The sequence below is a fragment of the Mesoplodon bidens genome, assembly GCF_964165515.1.
Source record: "Mesoplodon bidens genome assembly, chromosome: 9".
NCBI classification, from domain to species: domain Eukaryota; kingdom Metazoa; phylum Chordata; class Mammalia; order Artiodactyla; family Ziphiidae; genus Mesoplodon; species Mesoplodon bidens.
The window spans coordinates 58186030-58203990 of record NC_138166.1 but is presented as its reverse complement, the minus strand read 5'-3'; the positions used below and the strand labels follow the sequence as shown (position 1 = coordinate 58203990).

The 17961-nt window shown below is 36.4% G+C and overlaps 2 protein-coding genes across 3 annotated transcripts in view; one reads left to right on the top strand and one right to left on the bottom strand.

Annotated features, from left to right (window-relative positions):
- The window catches only part of TAX1BP1 (Tax1 binding protein 1), a 91362-nt gene that overhangs the window by 59662 nt on the left and 13739 nt on the right, over positions 1-17961 (bottom strand). For both annotated transcript variants that reach the window (XR_014016621.1, XM_081243740.1), the window contains exons 3-5: positions 15320-15422; positions 9216-9403; positions 5807-5965 (exon numbers count right to left, since the gene is read on the bottom strand). Coding sequence is in view for 1 of the 2 variants with exons in the window: in XM_081243740.1 (XP_081099866.1) it covers positions 5807-5965; positions 9216-9403; positions 15320-15422 (450 nt within the window). In the remaining variant the exon portion in view is untranslated. The remainder of the gene's footprint in view (positions 1-5806; positions 5966-9215; positions 9404-15319; positions 15423-17961) is intronic.
- Positions 1154-2315, top strand: LOC308622284 (endoribonuclease YbeY-like). The gene has a single exon (XM_081243649.1). The coding sequence runs from the start codon at positions 1227-1229 to the stop codon at positions 1719-1721; it is 495 nt and encodes a 164-aa protein (XP_081099775.1). The 5' UTR covers positions 1154-1226; the 3' UTR covers positions 1722-2315.

Sequence of the window (17961 nt, the reverse complement as noted above, 5' to 3'; positions counted from 1 at the left end):
CCTAACTTCAAAATTGGTTTTTAGCAATTCTACATATTATATATATATATATATATATACACACACACACACAAAAGCAACCGGGGCAATCCATACATTAAGCAGTTTAAATGCCTTAAACTACCTCTGTCCAAAACCAGGTATCCAACGCAAGGCTAAAGAAAGCCAAAAATATAAAGATAGTTGAAGAGGTCCACACTAGCCAGAGCCACTATCATAATGAGAGATCTTTCATGTTCTCTCACTCCTATACCTATAACTCCCAAATGCCTGGTAATGTCTCAAGGTACCCTACCTAGTTTGTGAAACTTAAGAACCAAAACAATATGAATATATACAATAGTTCATAACATGCTCCTCATATTGTTTAAGCAATGTTGACTTAGTACCCCACAAAAGAAATTGGTTTTAAAATATCTTGAAGTACATCTTAAGTTACTAATATTCAAGTTAAGAATATAGGGCTTTCCTGGTGGCGCAGTGTTTGGGAGTCTGCCTGCCGATGCAGGGGACACGGGTTCGTGCCCCGGTCCGGGAGGATCCCACATGCCGCGGAGCAGCTGGGCCCGTGAGCCATGGCCGCTGGGCCTGCGTGTCCGGAGCCTGTGCTCCGCAACAGGAGAGGCCATGATAGTGAGAGGCCCGCGTACCGCAAAAAATATATATATATATATAATTTATTTTATGAAAAAAACTTAATTCATAGTTTAGGCACCAAAAAATTATAAACTAAACTAACTAGAAAACTTAACAGGATCACAGCCCATTTTAGTCCTACTTGGAAAACAAGATTCAATACCATACAATTTTCAATCTTCTAATTTCAAATATATATCTAGTTTTCAATCTTCTAATTTCAAATATATATCTAGCACTCCAAAACAAAAACAAGAACACACGGACTATACATACAACCTGCTAATTTTTACGTAAGTCTAATAAATGTGAAGTTGGGGGTTAAAAAAGACTAATACAATGGGATATCATGTGACATTAAAAAGAACGAACTGCTGACACATACTATAAAATGGGTGAAGCTTGAAAACATTATAAGTGAAAGAAGCTGGTCACAAAAGGCCACACATTATTCCATTTGTATGCAATGTCCAAAACATGCAAATCCATAGAGACGGAAACTTAGATTAGTGGTTGCCCGGGACTTGTGGGAAATAAAGAGTGATGACAAATAGGTACAAGATTTCTTTTGGGGCAGGGCTCCGGTGGTAATGATCTTGGTGCTGAGGAACCTGCAGCAGGCGGTGCCCCTGAGGCGGGCGCGGCTCCGCAAGAAGGTGCAGGCAGTGCGGAGAGCCCTGTGGGTGCAGAGGTTCGACCTGGGGGTCGTCTGTGTTGACAACAGAAAGATTCAGCCAATTAACAGAATCTACAGAGACAAAAATACCCCAACAGATGTGTTTTCCTTTCCATTTCACAAGGATCTGAAAGAAGGCAAAATTCCCCAGCCTGATTTTCCAGATGAGTATAATTTAGGAGACATATTCCTGGGAGTGGAGTATATCTTCCAGCACTGCAAAGAAAATGAAGATTACTATGACATCCTGACTGTGACTGCCACCCACGGGCTCTGTCACCTGCTGGGCTTCACACACAGCACGGAGGCCGAGTGGCAGAAGCGGTACCAGAAGGAGAAGCAGGTTCTCGAGGAGCTGAGCAGGCACACAGGGACCAGGTTTCTGCCCCTGAACAGGGGCCTCTTCTGACCGAAGTGCCACAGTGTGAATGGAAGGTGGATCCCCACCTTGGGCCCCAAGGATCAGGGGTCCCCCACGCTGAAGTCCCTGCTGGCCACTGCTGTCCTGTGGGGCTGCGAAGTGCCAGCCTTAGCAGGTGCTGAATTCTATGAGTGGAACCTGCCTCTTAGAACACTAGAGAAATTTCCACTCACTTCTTTGCTCGGGACACAGGTAGGTGTGTTATTTTCAGTGTTGTAAATAAAATAGTTCTAAGTGCTCAGAAAAAAAAAAAGATTTCTTTTGGGGGTTCTAAAACTAGGTTATGGTAATGGTTGCACAATTCTATAAATATAATAAAAACCACTGAATTTTATACTTTAAAGTGATGAACTTTGGGGTATGTAAATTACATCTCAACAAAGCTGTTTTTAAAAAAGATCAATTAGATAAGCCCTCAGCAGTAGGTATAGTGTGTCATTAAGAACACTGGTATAGTATACAGTGTGATTAAGAGCACTGGCTGGAGCCAGACTGCCTGCCTGTACCACTTATATAAACTGTTCAATTGTAGGCAGGTTAAGTAACCTACACTTCATAGTATAAAGAGAGTTAACAGACATAAAAACACTCAGAATAGCACCTGGCTTACATTAAAAGTATTATATGAGTTACTCTTATTAATCAGCCTTTTACAGGAGAGAAAAATCCACACTTCTTTGGAGTTGAACTAAAAATGAATGTAAAAATTATCCTTAATGAAAATTGTTACTTTTAAAATTTAGAGTATACATGAATAATGGAATATATATATCACATTAAAATAATCTAGGGGAAATACAAAATATAAATTATAGCTCTCAATTTATAAATATTACTTGGTTTCAGTTTTAATCTACTTTGTAATCCTACCTTATACCTTCAAGGAGCCAACATTAAATATAATTAAACGCATCACTTATACCAATTGGTTTTGATAATCTTAACTTGTCCAATTCTTTTAATTTACAAAATGAGTGTTCCCTCTAGTGGTATTTTACAATGAGAAAAGTCAATGTTTACAAAAGATGGAAGATTTTATTTATAAACATTTAATTATTATAAACATTTGTTTTAGTATTTGTCAAGTACTGAATGGGTAATAAGTTAATCATATTTTATAAAACAATGAAAATGCAATATATTTCTTCTACCATGAAGAAACTGAAGTTCTCTATAGATCATTCCTAGTATACTATTATAAAATTTTAAATGAATTGTAAATATATTAATAGTCCCTCAGATATTCAGAGGTTATATACTCATACCTCAAAGAGAAGCCCTTTAGGACTATTATATGAAGATCGTTTTTCAGAATTCATACCATGGAATAGATTTTAAACAGATGCCAAGAAATGTCACAGATTTAATAAGCCACGCAACTAACCCGGGTTTGAAAGTTCCTGAGCTGTTCTAACTACCCAGCAGGCCTCCCTGATTAAGATGGAGACTATAATTTTGGAAGTAAAAAGCAAATTCATAAAAAACTAGAAGCCCCACGACTAGTAACAAAGAAGAACTCTCTCTCCTGGCAAGCATGTTATTTTATCCCCAGAAATAAGCAATTGCCAAAATATAACTCATAATTGTTTACATATAACATTATACAAGTATTATCAATACTTTTAAAATCTGGGGGGCTTCCCTGGTGGCGCAGTGGTTGAGAGTCCGCCTGCCGATGCAGGGGACACGGGTTCGTGCCCCGGTCCGGGAAGATCCCACATGCCGTGGAGCAGCTGGGCTGGTGAGCCATGGCCGCTGAGCCTGCGCGTCCGGAGCCTGTGCTCCGCAACGGGAGAGGCCACAACAGTGAGAGGCCCGCGTACCGCAAAAAAAAATAAATAAATAAAATCTGGGGAAAATGCTGTCAATTTCTATTCCTCTTGGATGACACTCTTCATATTTTAGTTCTTCCTTGATGATTCTCTGGTCTATCACTATGAAAATTAATACAACAATAATAGCTACTTAACGTTAGTGAGCATCTATTACGTAACCAATACCATTCTAGGTCCTTTTATCACCATTTTCTACAGTATAACATATTTTTAAAAATCACTTCCACATACTTCATCTTCCCAGAGAGTATATTCCAATGAAAGGATAGCAGCAAGGAAGAAGTGCCTTTCAAGATTAGTGACTGTCATCAAGATTTATGAGTTGCCATAAAAACTTCCAAAGATCTCTTCTGGGTACCACAGCCACAATCTCCTACAGATTTTGCTTCATTAATCCTTTGACCTCAATCTACCACTTTCTCAATCTAAGTCTGTCAGAATAATCTTTAGTCTTGCCTGTACTGCTTAACCCCTTGTCACCTGGACAGCAGAGAGAACCTGAGACTGTTTAAATCTCAGCTAATACTCAACTGAACCAGAGAAATGGCCTAATGTACATCAGTATTTCACGCAATTGAAGGCCTCTCATTCTGCCATTCCTACTCTTGCAAATCATCCTTTCTTCCCTTGGATTTCAAGGCGATCAGAGTCTAACCTTAAAGGCCATATATTTCAGGGTATTCTTGATCTCATGGGCTAAGTTCTTGCTGTAATGGGCCACTTTGGAAAACTATCAAATCCAGGTACAAACATCGAGAGAAATGCGTGAAGAATAGAAAGAGAAGGGTAAGGATTATACAAAGGATAGCAAAGGAGTTATAACAATTGAATTAAAAATGTAGCTGAATGTCCTAATAGTCAAGCTAGGCACATACAATGAGATTTTATCATAACATTTATAATATAATACTTGGTACACCTGCTTAAAAAGTTCAAATTTAATAAGTGGTTCCTTGGACTTCCCTGGTGGTCCAGTGGTTAAGACTCTGTGCTTCCACTGCAGGGGGCACTGATTCAATCCCTGGTTGGGGAACTAAGATCCCACATGCCCCACAGTCACCTCCCCCTCAAACAAAAAGTGGTTCCTTAACCAAATAGAGTATCTTACTCCTACTGTAGGATACTCCTACTGCAGGACTGCAAGTATTCCCCAAGAGTAAAATTGGGGGAATAACTGTAGTTTAAACTAAAAAGGTTAATGGTAATATGGACAGAAGACTTTACAGATGTTTATAAGGAGATTCACAACTGTATACATTGCTATATGTTATGTTTACCCTCTAACTCAAATAAGCAATCCTCAAACAAACAGAATAAGGCTAAAGAAATCTTTTCAGTTTGAGCCCTATCTGTATATAATCTCTGCTCAGGTGTGCAATATACAACCACTTCACTGGAGTATAAAACCTATGGAGAATCACTGTACTAATGGTTCAATTAACAATTATTAAGCAACTGTTCTGGGTCTTGCTGCACAAAAGAATAATGGAACAGACCCCATCCTTAGGGAACAATTGATCAATCCTGTCAATGGACATTAGCATATCCAACTAGTTACAACATATGTGAGACTGTGATATGTATAATCATAATCTGTGCAAGTTTGTTGAAACTAACAAATTTTCTTATGAAAATATTAAATAAATTAGGTGATTGTTTTTTTCCATTGTTTTTGGCTACTGACTTAAATCCATTTGTATCTCTAATCAAGCCACACTGTTTTACACTTATACTTTTTTTCTTAAATTAAGAAATTTTGCCAATTTTTAATTAGGTGGTTTTTAGTATAATTTATTGCATTTCTCATATCAAGGATTTCAGAATTCTAATAGTACATCTTATTTCACTAAATTCTGCTTTTTAGAAAAGTAATTTTAACTACTTTATTCTATTCTTCCCTTTATTCAGTGTTTATCATTCCTAATTGTATTTCTAACCCCTCTCCCCCAAGATCAATCAAGTATTCTACAATTAGATGTAAAGCATCTAGAAACAGTTGTTGGGGACAATGTCACAAGCCTGATACCAAAAATCTAAAAGTATTTTAACCATTTACAACATAAAAGAGGCTATGACAGAAGGTTGATAGGCTATGACCTATTCTCATACAAACATCTATCTAAATGCTACTTTTTTCAACATGTGGTCTTCACTCATTTTAACTGGTTCAGTTCCTGAAAAAAGTGGGTTTCAGACAATATACTATAACTCCAATCAGTTACATAAGACACAACTAACCTTTTGCTCTGCTTGCAGTCCGTCACATCTTTCTTTCTCATGGTTAAGTTCTCCTTCCATTCTTCCAACTTGTTCTCGAAGTTGTGTTGTTTCTTTTTCCAGAACAGCAATTAACTTTAACAGTTCTTCTTTTTCTTTCATGGTTTTCTCAATTTTCAACTATAAAACAGAAAACTCTAATTGTTTTTTTATAATCTTACAATACATTACTAATTCATTTTCCATTTCAAAAAAATAGTGAAGAAATTTGCAGAAAGAACTTTTACATACTATCTACTTCATGTCAATCAGACTCTTTTAGTCTTCAGTTAGAAAAATTCATGAATCATAAATTTAAACCATTTTTTGGTTGGGCAAAGAAAAAAACATTACAAGAAGGTGTAAAAGTAATGAATTTTATTATGAAGTTGCCTGCTAATCACTTTTCAAATCAGTACTAAAAATGAGGCATATTAAGTTTCATACATGACTTAATTCTGGGCTGTTCTTATTTTGGGTAATAATCAAGGAGAAAAATGTGTACCTCTTCTTGAATGCAAATCTATGGGGAATCTTTGAATCTATTAAGAACTTCCTTGTGTGTTACATAAGGCCTTCATCTATGGGATTACTGTGAAAAGTTTTGGTTCTTTAAATAAGGTACTAAGGAATAAGTTTCTGTATGTATAAAATGGCCTCTATTTAGCTAAATTAAAAGAAACTATAATTAAATGCAAATTTTAGGACAAAAATGCACACTGTAACATATTAACAATATAATTGACTCTTACATGAACACTAAGTTACTTAGTTCAGGAAAATCTAAACTCCAGTATTCTAAAAATTACCAAACTAAGGGACCTAAAATAGTAAATAAAATGGTTAATATTTCTCTTACAGCAAGAAGTCTGATTCTAACAAGGGAAGAAGAATGGAGACTCAGAGGGAAAACTTCACCAAGGAGGCATTGTACATTTATCTAAAATAAAATGTTTTCCCCCAGTACACCCCAAGTCACTTTTCCAGGGTCATGGAGTCAAACTCTAATTAAACTCTAAAATGGCTCTTATGAAAGTTAAAGAACTGTAAAATTTTTAAATGACCCGTCTATCTCTTCCATCAGACTAAATGAAAATGACAGGAGTAAATGCCCTCAAAAGAGAAAAGTTTACTTATTCACTGAATTTCTTTTTACCTTACCTATTTTTTAAAAAATGATTTTTGGCTCTAAACTTTCTGGCCGCTTAAAAATAAAGATACACCTTGACACAGTACAACAGAAACATTAAAAAAGAACCATTTTTTCCCAGTGATTCATTTAACTGACACATACTTTAGAGTTCACTGAATCTTAAGAAGAAATTTTTAAAAGGAATTAAAATTATATAAAAGTGTATAAGTCTAATTCCCCAGTTTTGTATTCTGATGTCTTTCGAGAATACAAAAAGGTTAAAATTTTACCATGAACACCCATCACCTAAATTCAATAATTATTAATATTTTGCCATATTTAATCTCCCTCTATATACGTTTTATTTCTTTTTCTTACTAAAGCATTTGAAACATAATTGCAGATACTTCACCCCTAAGTGCACAGGCCAAGCATCTCCTAACACGTACAGTCTTATATTTAACCACTACCATGATCATAGTTAAGAAAATTAACAATAATTTTATAACACCCAATGGGTACTCCACAGTTAAAATATCCTACACTACCCCCAAAATATCTACTTTTTAAAAATCTAAGATCCAACCAAGGTTCACAAACTGAAGGATTGTGGCTCAATCATTCTTAATGACAACAGTGCCCTAGATAATGTCTCACACTTGTACTAATTTGGTGCATTTTTAATAAAATCATTAAAGGTTTTGATAAATGTAGAAATTTAAAAGACTTATCAAAAAATTGATCAGAATATAAATACCTTATCTCAGAAACATTTACCTAAGAGACAGCATACATTTTATGAGTAGGAAGAAGAGAACTAAATTGTGCAATGTCCCAATTTACTTGGAGCACAAAAGATAGGTAGATGCCAAAATGCCTATTGTTTTTCTGTTGGAGGTCCTGAAATCAGGGTGGTCTAACAAGTATTCAAAAAACTGCAATACAAACAGTCACTGCATTCTTCATAAGATCTAGGCTTGTTTCAGCATCTTTGACTAGCATTCAAATACCAGGCTAAAAACCTTGATCATCAGGCAGTTGTCACCACAAAATGTTTTAGTCACCCTATAAAAGTTACATTTCTTTATTTAAGATAAGAGAGGAATTTCTGGAAGGGGGAAAGAAAGATACAGAAAAATTCACAGTAAATTACTGGTTCCTTCTAACCTTCTTAGTTCAACTGTCTAATATCTATAACCTCTTGTCTTTTTTCTGTAGCCTGTTTTTTAAGATAAATAAAATCAAAGGCATAAAATATTTACATATAAAAAACATCCATCTGAGTATAAAGAATAAGCAATGACTTGCCACAGACTAAATAGGAATGTAAAATAACCAAAAATGTATACTGAACCAATTAAAGAAGATCTTTTTCACAGAAACTCAAATATAACATTCTAATTTTTTAGGTTTAGGGTAAAGACATTGAGAAATATCTTGAAATAGGAATGCTGTTCTATTTTTTTCCTTCACTAAGTACTAAAAATTAAGACATATGGCATTATTAGACCATCTACACAGAAAATTTCCTTTGATGCAAGTGCAATGACTCCAAAGTATTCAGTGAAAAACAGTGAGAAGCTTTTTCACCTTTTTTTTTAAATTATGGTTAATCCAGCTTATTCATTTGATCAGATAAACAGGAAAAGAAATCATTCTAAAAACGCTGAACCTAAATTATGAGACTGGGATGCTTCACTGATTCACTGCCACACATGAGATAGAGCATGCTTGTGGTATAGTGAAATGAAGTTCACATCCAATTACAGTTAGACTTACTGCTTTATACCACTTTCCCATCAGCTTCACTCCCAAACCTGTACTATTCTACAATCAACAGATTAGGCCATCCCTAAAGAAGAAAGGTTAGGGTGAAGGAACATTAGGAAGTTTTACGTCTAAATTCTCTCAATAATTACTTATTGCAGATATACTATGCACAAAATACTGATAAGCCTAGGGACAGTCCCTGCCACAGTGAAATCAGTAACATAATTGTGACAGAAAAATTTTTTTAAGTATTTCAAAAACAACACTCTAAATTTACTATTTTAGTTAAAAAGCATTTGATTTTCAGGTTATACTCCTGCATAACCTAAAAATTCTTAAAATGCCAACCAACATGAGCTCTGTTTGTAATTTATCTATGGTTGATTTGTCTTTTTTAAAACATTCACTATTTTTAAGTCACAGTTCATAACAAAATTATCCAGTTCATAATATAAATTTATGAATCACCAGCTCACTGTTGGTACCAACCTCAAGAAGGCCAGCTTTTGTGGTCACCACCAACATGTCAGAATTTCCTTCATCTTCCATAGTAAGCAACTCTTCAATTGGAGAAGAAGCTCGAAACTGAAAAGGTGTACTTGCTCCACGAATTTCACCCTTATGGGTAACATAACAGAACTGATAAAATTCTCCATCATCATTTGGAAGGTAATATGCTAAGAGGAAGTTAACAAACAAAAAAAGTATTAAATTTTCTGTTATAAAATTATTTGAATTTAACAAATCTTGCCATATCCTCTCATTTCTGACCCTGTTTCTAAGCACTCAGGATATGTCTTTCCTATCTTTCACAAATTATCTATCAAAACTAGACTTCTGGGCTTCCCTGGTGGCGCAGTGGTTGAGAGTCCGCCTGCCGATGCAGGGGACACGGGTTCGTGCCCCGGTCCCAGAAGATCCCGCATGCCGCGGAGCGGCTGGGCCCGCGAGCCATGGCCGCGGAGCCTGTGTGTCCGGAGCCTGTGCTCCGCAACGGGAGAGGCCACAGCAGTGAGAGGCCCGCGTACAGCCAAAAAAAAAAAAAAAAAAAAAAAAACTAGACTTCTTTCTTCCCTAAATATGCCCATATTTTTCTTATCTTAGGTCTAAGCCTATACTCTCAGAATATTCTTTCCCTGTATCTTCACTAGGGTAAAACCAATTCATCTGGGAGAGTCAAGTATGCAGTTTTCAATGAGAAAGAGGCTGAAGGCAGAGCAATGGAAGAACCAGCATAAAAGCCTAGGAGGACCAGGGGTTGGAATACATCATTTAAAGAAATGTTCCCTCAAATATGACATTAATTAAATGCAAAAGAGAGATATTAACAAACGGAATACACCACACATGTGCACTGTGTAAGGGCAGAAAGAGGATGAGGTCTACTGATGCAGAACAAAAATAAGCTTTGGAACCACACAGATTTATTCTGGAATTCCAGCTCTACCACTAATTATTATTTACTTAACCTCCCCGAGCCCAAATTTCTTATCTGTAAAAGAAATTTGAAGTCATCTATCTCAAAGTTCCAAAGTACCATGGATTATGTAGTTATATCATCTAGCCCACTATCTGACAAATAATATGTGTTCAATATTTGTTCCTTCTCTCTTCAGCTCAACTGTTATCCTCTTCTAAATTTTGCTGGATTATCCTAGCTCAAAATTAATCCTCTCCAAATCCTAGCTCAAAATTAATCCTCTCCAAAGCTCCCATGGTATTTTTTACATTAAAAAAAAAAAAAAAAAATCTGGGCTTCCCTGGTGGCGCAGTGGTTGGGAGTCCTCCTGCCGATGCAGGGGACACGGGTTCGTGCCCAGGTCCAGAAGGATCCCACATGCCGCGAAGCGGCTGGGCCCGTGAGCCATGGCCGCTGAGCCTGTGCGTCCGGAGCCTGTGCTCCGCAACGGGAGAGGCCACAACAGTGAGAGGCCCACGTACCGCAAAAAAAAAAAAAAAATCCTCCACCATGTACTTTGCGTTACCATTATACACATGCTTTATAGCCTACATCCAGAACTCAGAAATACTGAGGGCAGATAATTAATAAATATAAAAACTCTGGAATTCCCCCAGAATGACCTGAAAAAAGGAAGCATTCAATGATTGTGAAACAAACATACAAAGGTGAATATATTCCCCATATTCCCCTTATCTTGGATATTAATATCTACCCAGAAATGTGCATTCACTATGCCTATTATTCCTTCTTATCTTGAAATTTTTAGCCTCATTATTATGATATTGACTTCACTTGACTTCATTCTTTAAAAAAATAGCTGAACTTTGTCCACAGAGGGGAGGGGGCAGAGAAAATATAAGCCTGAAACATCCTGTGGTGCTTAAAAATAAGAAAGAAGTTGTCAAAAAAGAAGCGGGTGGGGGAGTCAAAAAACACAGAAGCCCCCTTGACAGACCTCCCAATAGCCAAAGAAAGCTAAAACAATTTGAGCAACAAAAAAATGATAGCATTAGACTTTATTCCACAGAATATATATGCATGAATGAGAAAAGGATGACTCCTCCTAACATAATAATTGCAATTAATAATGTCCAAGAAATGAGAATAGAAAGGCATCATCAGGCAAAAACAACAATAATTATTGTAGGCGAGATCCGCTGATGGATACTAAAATTAGTGGGTGAAAGTTTGAGGAGAAACAAGGTATCTCAAAATTGCTCCCCATAATACTGTTAAATTACAAAGGGAAAAATACTAACTTTACAGTGGAGAAACCCAGCAGACACCACCTTAACCAAGTGATCAAGACTAATATTATGGGCTTCCCTGGTGGCGCAGTGGTTAAGAATCCGCCTGCCAATGCAGGGGACATGGGTTCGAGCCCTGGCCCAGGAAAATTCCACATGCCACAGAGCAACTAAGCCCGTGCGCCACAACTACTGAGCCTGAGCTCTAGAGCCCGCGAGCCACAACTACTGAGCCCACGTGCCACAACCACTGAAGCCTGCGCACCTAGAGCCCGTGCTCCGCAACAAGAGAAGCCACAGCAATGAGAATCCCGCACACCACAACAAAGAGTAAGCCCACACACAGCAACAAAGACGCAATGCAGCCAAAAATAAATAAATAATTAAATAAAAAAAATTTTTTAAGACTAATATTACTAGTAAGAAGACAATCAGACATCAAGTACTCTCTGATACAATGCACTGAAAAGGACACATCATCACTTCTAGGATATTCTTCCTGAAAATGTATAGCCTCAATCTAATCATGAGAAACTGACTGAAAGACTCAAAACGAGGAAGATGCTACCAGAACAAAACAAAACTGAACAGTACTCTTCATAAATGTAAAGGTTACGAAAGACAAGGATAGAATGAGGAGCTATCACAGACTGGAGAAGACTATGATGATACGACAACTAAATGCAATGTGGGATTATGGACTGGATCCAGGAACAGAAAAAAGAACACTACAGGAAACACTAGTGAAATCTGAATAAAGTTTGTACTTTAGTCAACAGTGTTGTACCAATGTTAAATTCCTGGTTTTTTAAATAAATGTACTGTGGTTATGCCACATGTTAACATTAAGGGAAGCTGGGTGAAGGGTAGATGAAAATTCTGTATACTATTTTTGCAACTTTACCTCTAAAATTATTTCAAAATACAAAGTTTTCAAAAAAAGTAATACAGGGAATTCCTTGTCGGTCCTTTCCAGTGGTTAGGACTCTGTGTTTCCACTGCAGCGGGGGCACAGGTTCGATCCCTGGTTGGGGAACTAAGATCCTGCAAGCCTCGAGGCACAGCCAAAAAAAAAAAAAAAAGTAATTAAACGTACATCTAGCAATAAATTTTTGAAGTTTTTAAAAACCCCATCCTCCTACTATCTACTACTAAATTTATTAATCCGTGGCTGAGTAACTTTGCAAAGGCCACTACACTTACTTTTAAAGTTTAAATAGAAAAGAAAAATATATTTTGACTAATCAGCTCTGGTATCATGGCATTAGAAATTCTACAAACTAGATATTCGAGGTCTGATTTTTTTTTTTAAATCTCACAAAAATAATTCACTAAAAATTATGGTTCAAATACCATTTGAGATACAAGATATAGTTATTCAGAACTGAAATTTAAAGCTACCTAGAAATAGCTCTCCTCAGATCAGTAAAACTGAAAATAAAATAGGAAAAAGTAAAAACGAAACTCCAAGTCAAATTTTAGCTTGTAACATTAGCAATCAAATTACAGTAAACAAATAAGGATCCATTTAGGAAAACAGTTACATTTATGTACACTTTATTAGTTGTTCTGAGTTTTGCATTTCAGGATTCTCATGACTACTCCAAAAAATGAGCAAAATTGTTTGGATCATGCTTAAAATTCCTTCTGGCTCTAATTCTCTATGACTAAGTTTTTCATGACTCTATCCTGAGTTCCTTACATAACAAACAAGTTCTAGGCAGGCAGAAGATTTTATTTCTGAATTTCAAAGTAAAAATTATGACTTTTCAAAAACATGTACAACTTAGCTCCCATGAAAATGCTTTTACAATATGAACAGAAATAAACTGGATGCTTTTCTCCTTTTTTTCTAACTGCTTTTAAACTTTCTGCTGTCATAAATAAATTCATTAGTCACTATAACAAATTCTGTAAGTTTCTTATTTATTATAAGAAAACTAATCACATTAAAAATGACTGGAGGGCTTCCCTGGTGGCGCAGTGGTTAAGAATACGCCTGCCAATGCAGGGGACACGGGTTCGATCCCTGGTCCGGGAAGATGCCACAGAGCAACTAAGCCAGTGTGCCACAACTACTGAGCCTACGAGCCACAACTACTGAGCCTGCATGCTGCAACTACTGAAGCCTGCACACCTAGAGCCCGTGCTCCGCAACAAGAGAAGCCACTGCAATGAGAAGCCCGTGCACCGCAACGAAGGGTAGCCCCTGCTCCCCGCAACTAGAGAAAGGCCGCGCGCAGCAACGAAGACCCAACGCAGCCCCAGATAAATAAATAAATAAAAATTTAAAAGTAGATTTAAAAAAATGACTGGAAATAAAGCCACAACTTTTAAGAACAAATATCTTAATAACAAAATCAGTTCCAATATACACACTTGAATTTGATTATCTAAAAAAAGGCTATGAATTAAAAGATAAACTACATATATAATTTATAACTTTCTTAATCTATAAAACATCTAGGAGGACCTAAATCTTTGTCTATATTACAGTACAAATTTTATTCTCTGAATATGTGTTTCTTGTCACAGTACATAAGGAAACTTTTTTATATATGCAAGCTCCATGTGATCACATTCCCAACTGATGTTCACACCAAACATATACAAACCTCGTAATAAAACGTTTTTTTAAAGACGTAAACCACCAAAATCCAAAACACTAACACCACCGAATGCTGGTAAAGATGCAGTCCAACAAGAATTCTCATTCATTGCTGGTGGGAATGCAAAATGGTTTTGCCACTTTGGAAAAAAGAGTTTGGTGGTTTCTTATGAAACTAAATGTATTCCTACCATATAATACAGCAGTCATACTCCTTGATATTTACCCAAATGAGTTGAAAACTTACATCCACACAAAAACCTGTGTGCATGAATGTTTATACCAGCTTTACAGCTTTATTCACAAGTGCCAAAACTTGGAAGCAACCAAAATATTCTTTAACAGACGAATGGATGAATAAGCTGTGTTACATCCATACAATGGAGTATAATTGGTTTCCTTCGTAATTCTGGGCATTTCACGTATATTAAAATATTATACTGAGACGGAGTCCATTAGCTTCCCCAGACCAAAAACAGTCCATGGTATAAACAAGACTAAGAATTTGCTTTAATACAATCCAAAGTCAGTACAATTTTACTACAAAAATCACTCTACAGCAAATTCTGTTATAAATTTCTAAATAAAATTTTTGTGTTTTGTTTTAAAGCAACAGGGTGTATTTTTTTCATATAACAAGCAATCTGGAGGCAGTTGCCTGCTGGCCTTGATCCAGTGGCTCAGACATGTCAGGACAGACATATATGTGCTTGTCTACGCCTTCCCCTCATGGCCACAGGAGGGATGCTGAAGCTCTAGCCATCACCTTTGTGAAGGCAGAATGAGGGGGGAGGGGCAATACCAGGTATATCTCCTCCTTTAAATAAGAGAATTTTAAAAAATCTGTAGATAATGCTAAGCTAAGACAAAAATGAATTTTATATTACTCACATCCATTTTATAGGCAACTTTCCCTATAGAATTTCTACTCTATAAATCCTGTTAATCATCTTTGTGATTTTCATACAGAATATTTTTCTCACCTCTAAGTTATATTATCTAATATCAGTAAGAGCATTATTTTCTCATTTGAAAAAAAAGATCATCAAAAGACTTCTCTTCAATGAAAGACAATAAGGAAAAAACCTTTCTCTACATAAAATATCATGTGACCTATACTAGATATTTACATTCTTATGACTTTTGATAAAGAAAGATACTAATTAATTCAACTTTAGTCACTAGACATGCTTAAGTAGATCATTACAATGGGGTATAACATTTTTAATGGTAATAAAACATCTAATTTCATCTAGTTCTGTTTTTCAGTTCTCACCTTGAAATGCTAACACACAATTGACTGTTGATCCTTCTACATAATGTTCAGGCACAGGGGACCATAAAAACGTGTAATAATCACGAGCAGTACTCCATCCAACCTAAAGGAAAACAACAAAAACATGGATATTATAAGTGGTTTAATATGAGTGATATCTTATAGCATATTGTTTTTCACTGCATCCTAAAGTTAAAGCGTGCATTAATGTTTACAAATCCTGAGTATTTTAACAATCACGTCAAACTTTTATTATAATTTTTTATTAAGCTATAACCTAATGCTATAAAAATCTATAACAGCAGAGTTTCTACTATGTATTAAAATGCAACTTGAGGGGCTTCCCTGGTGGTGCACTGGTTGAGAGTCCGCCTGCCAATGCAGGGGACACGGGTTCGTGCCCCGGTCCAGGAAGATCCCACATGCCGCGGAGCGGCTGGGCCCGTGAGCCATGGCCGCTGAGCCTGCGCGTCCAGAGCCTGTGCTCCGCAACGGGAGAGGCCACAACAGTGAGAGGCCCGCGTACCGCAAAAAAAATAAATAAATAAAATAAAATAAAATAAAATAAAATGCAACTTGATATCCAATTTCTCAAGGAAAACCTTAGTACACATATGATCAAATATAAAAACATGTTTCACTTAAAATCTGATTTCACTAAACATAAGTTTTTAAAATTTATTTTATGCCTCGAATTTAACTGTGTTTTTTTTAGTTAGATTTCCCCCTCCTCCTTAAATCCACTCATTAAACTTCACTAGTCTGTCATCTTTAGTTAAGTCTTACCTATAGGCAATGGTAAATTTTGTAAAAATTTATTTTTACCTTTATTCCAAGGTGTTTATATATACAAAAAGACCACCTATGTCCCACCAATCTCTAAAACATTTCCACCTTACAACATGAATATATACATTACATATCTCAGTCTTTATTTTTCAGATGAACTGTACTGTGGTAAATACTGAATATTAGATATGTTTAAAACAGGTACTAGATATCCATTTGCCAGTATATTACAAGAAATTATGCATCATCCACAAGGTTTGATTATACATATGTTCTATAATTCTGATCGACTTAGGATTAGAGAGTCCAGAATATTGAAACTGGAAGAATCTTAGTAATCTTTAGTCTCTAAAGGAGAGTTCTCAAACTGTCAGTCACAACCCAGTAGTAAGTGGCAACATTATCATAACCACATTTATTTTTTAATTAGAAAGCATCAGAGGGCGTGAAGGCTAAGTACTGCTTCATGAAAATTTGTTTCAGGTGTATCTGCATGCAACTTTGCAGGGTCAAATCACAGAATCATATTATTTTTATTTCTTTCTGTGTGTCATGGCCAAAAACATTTGAAAGACACTATTCACCTCTTTACAGCTGAGAAGCTTGAGGAAACCATGATGTAAGTGATTTTCCTGACCTAAGGCTCAGTTTTTTTCTCTCAGGATTGTTAGAAGGATTACATTAGATGATGAACATAAAAGCAGCACTTGGCAGAGGGCCTGACCCAAGATGGGCACTCCATAAATGGTAGTTTTTGCAAGCACAGTACACTGCAGTGATTAAGAGCACAGGAAGTAAGGTCAGACTGCCAAAAAAGATCACTTACTAGCTAAATGACTTCAGACAAGTTATTTCTGTTCCCTCCTCTTTAAAATGGAGATAAAGGCTTATATGTGTATTAAATGAGATACGGCGCATTAGTGGCACCTGGCACAGTGTCTAGCACATTAGTGTTCATTAAACGTTACCATTCATTAATACCCAAGGGGGCACAATGTATTAGGGACAGTGATCTTGACTCTAAAATGTACTGTCCCTCATTCCATATCCCCCAGTGCTTCTATCATCTCCTGAAAAAGAGCCTATTTGAAGTTTTTCCCAAAAGATACACCTGGTACAAGTCATACCTTGCATTCTTTGTCCCTGTCCATATGGTGGTCTTGAAAGAGATATACTATCCAGAGCTACATCTTTCTTGAAAAAAAATCTCCCTAAGTTAACAGGCTCTACCTGGACCAGGTGGTCAAAAGACATGCTAAGCGTACCATTTATTTGTGATGGCTGACATGCAAAACTGCTAATGTCAGAATTATAGATACCTGATTCAAGTGGCACTGGGAATAGCAGTAACAGATACAGTTCACTGTTCATTTTGGAATAAATATTACCCTCATCCTACAAATTAAGAAACTAGTAAATGGCAGAGTCAGAATCTGAACCTGAAGTTCAAGCTCTTAACCACCAGGACACTACTCACTCTCCTCCTAGCAGGATATAAAATACTCTCATACTTTCTGAAATTCCACTTCCTTCCTTCCAACACTGAGTCAACGACTATACAATTCTTAAAAGAACTGCACATTTTTGGATTGGGTTGTTTGTTTTTTTGTTATTGAGCTGCATGAGCTGCTTGTAAATTTTGGAGATTAATCCTTTGTCAGTTGCTTCATTTGCAAATATTTCCTCCCATCCTGAGGGTTGTCTTTTCATCTTGTTTATGGTTTCCTTTGCTGTGCAAAAGCTTTGAAGTTTCATTAGGTCCCATGTGTTTATTTTTGTTTTTATTTCCATTTCTCTAGGAGGTGGGTCAAAAAGGATCTTGCTGTGATTTATGTCATAGAGTGTTCTGCCTA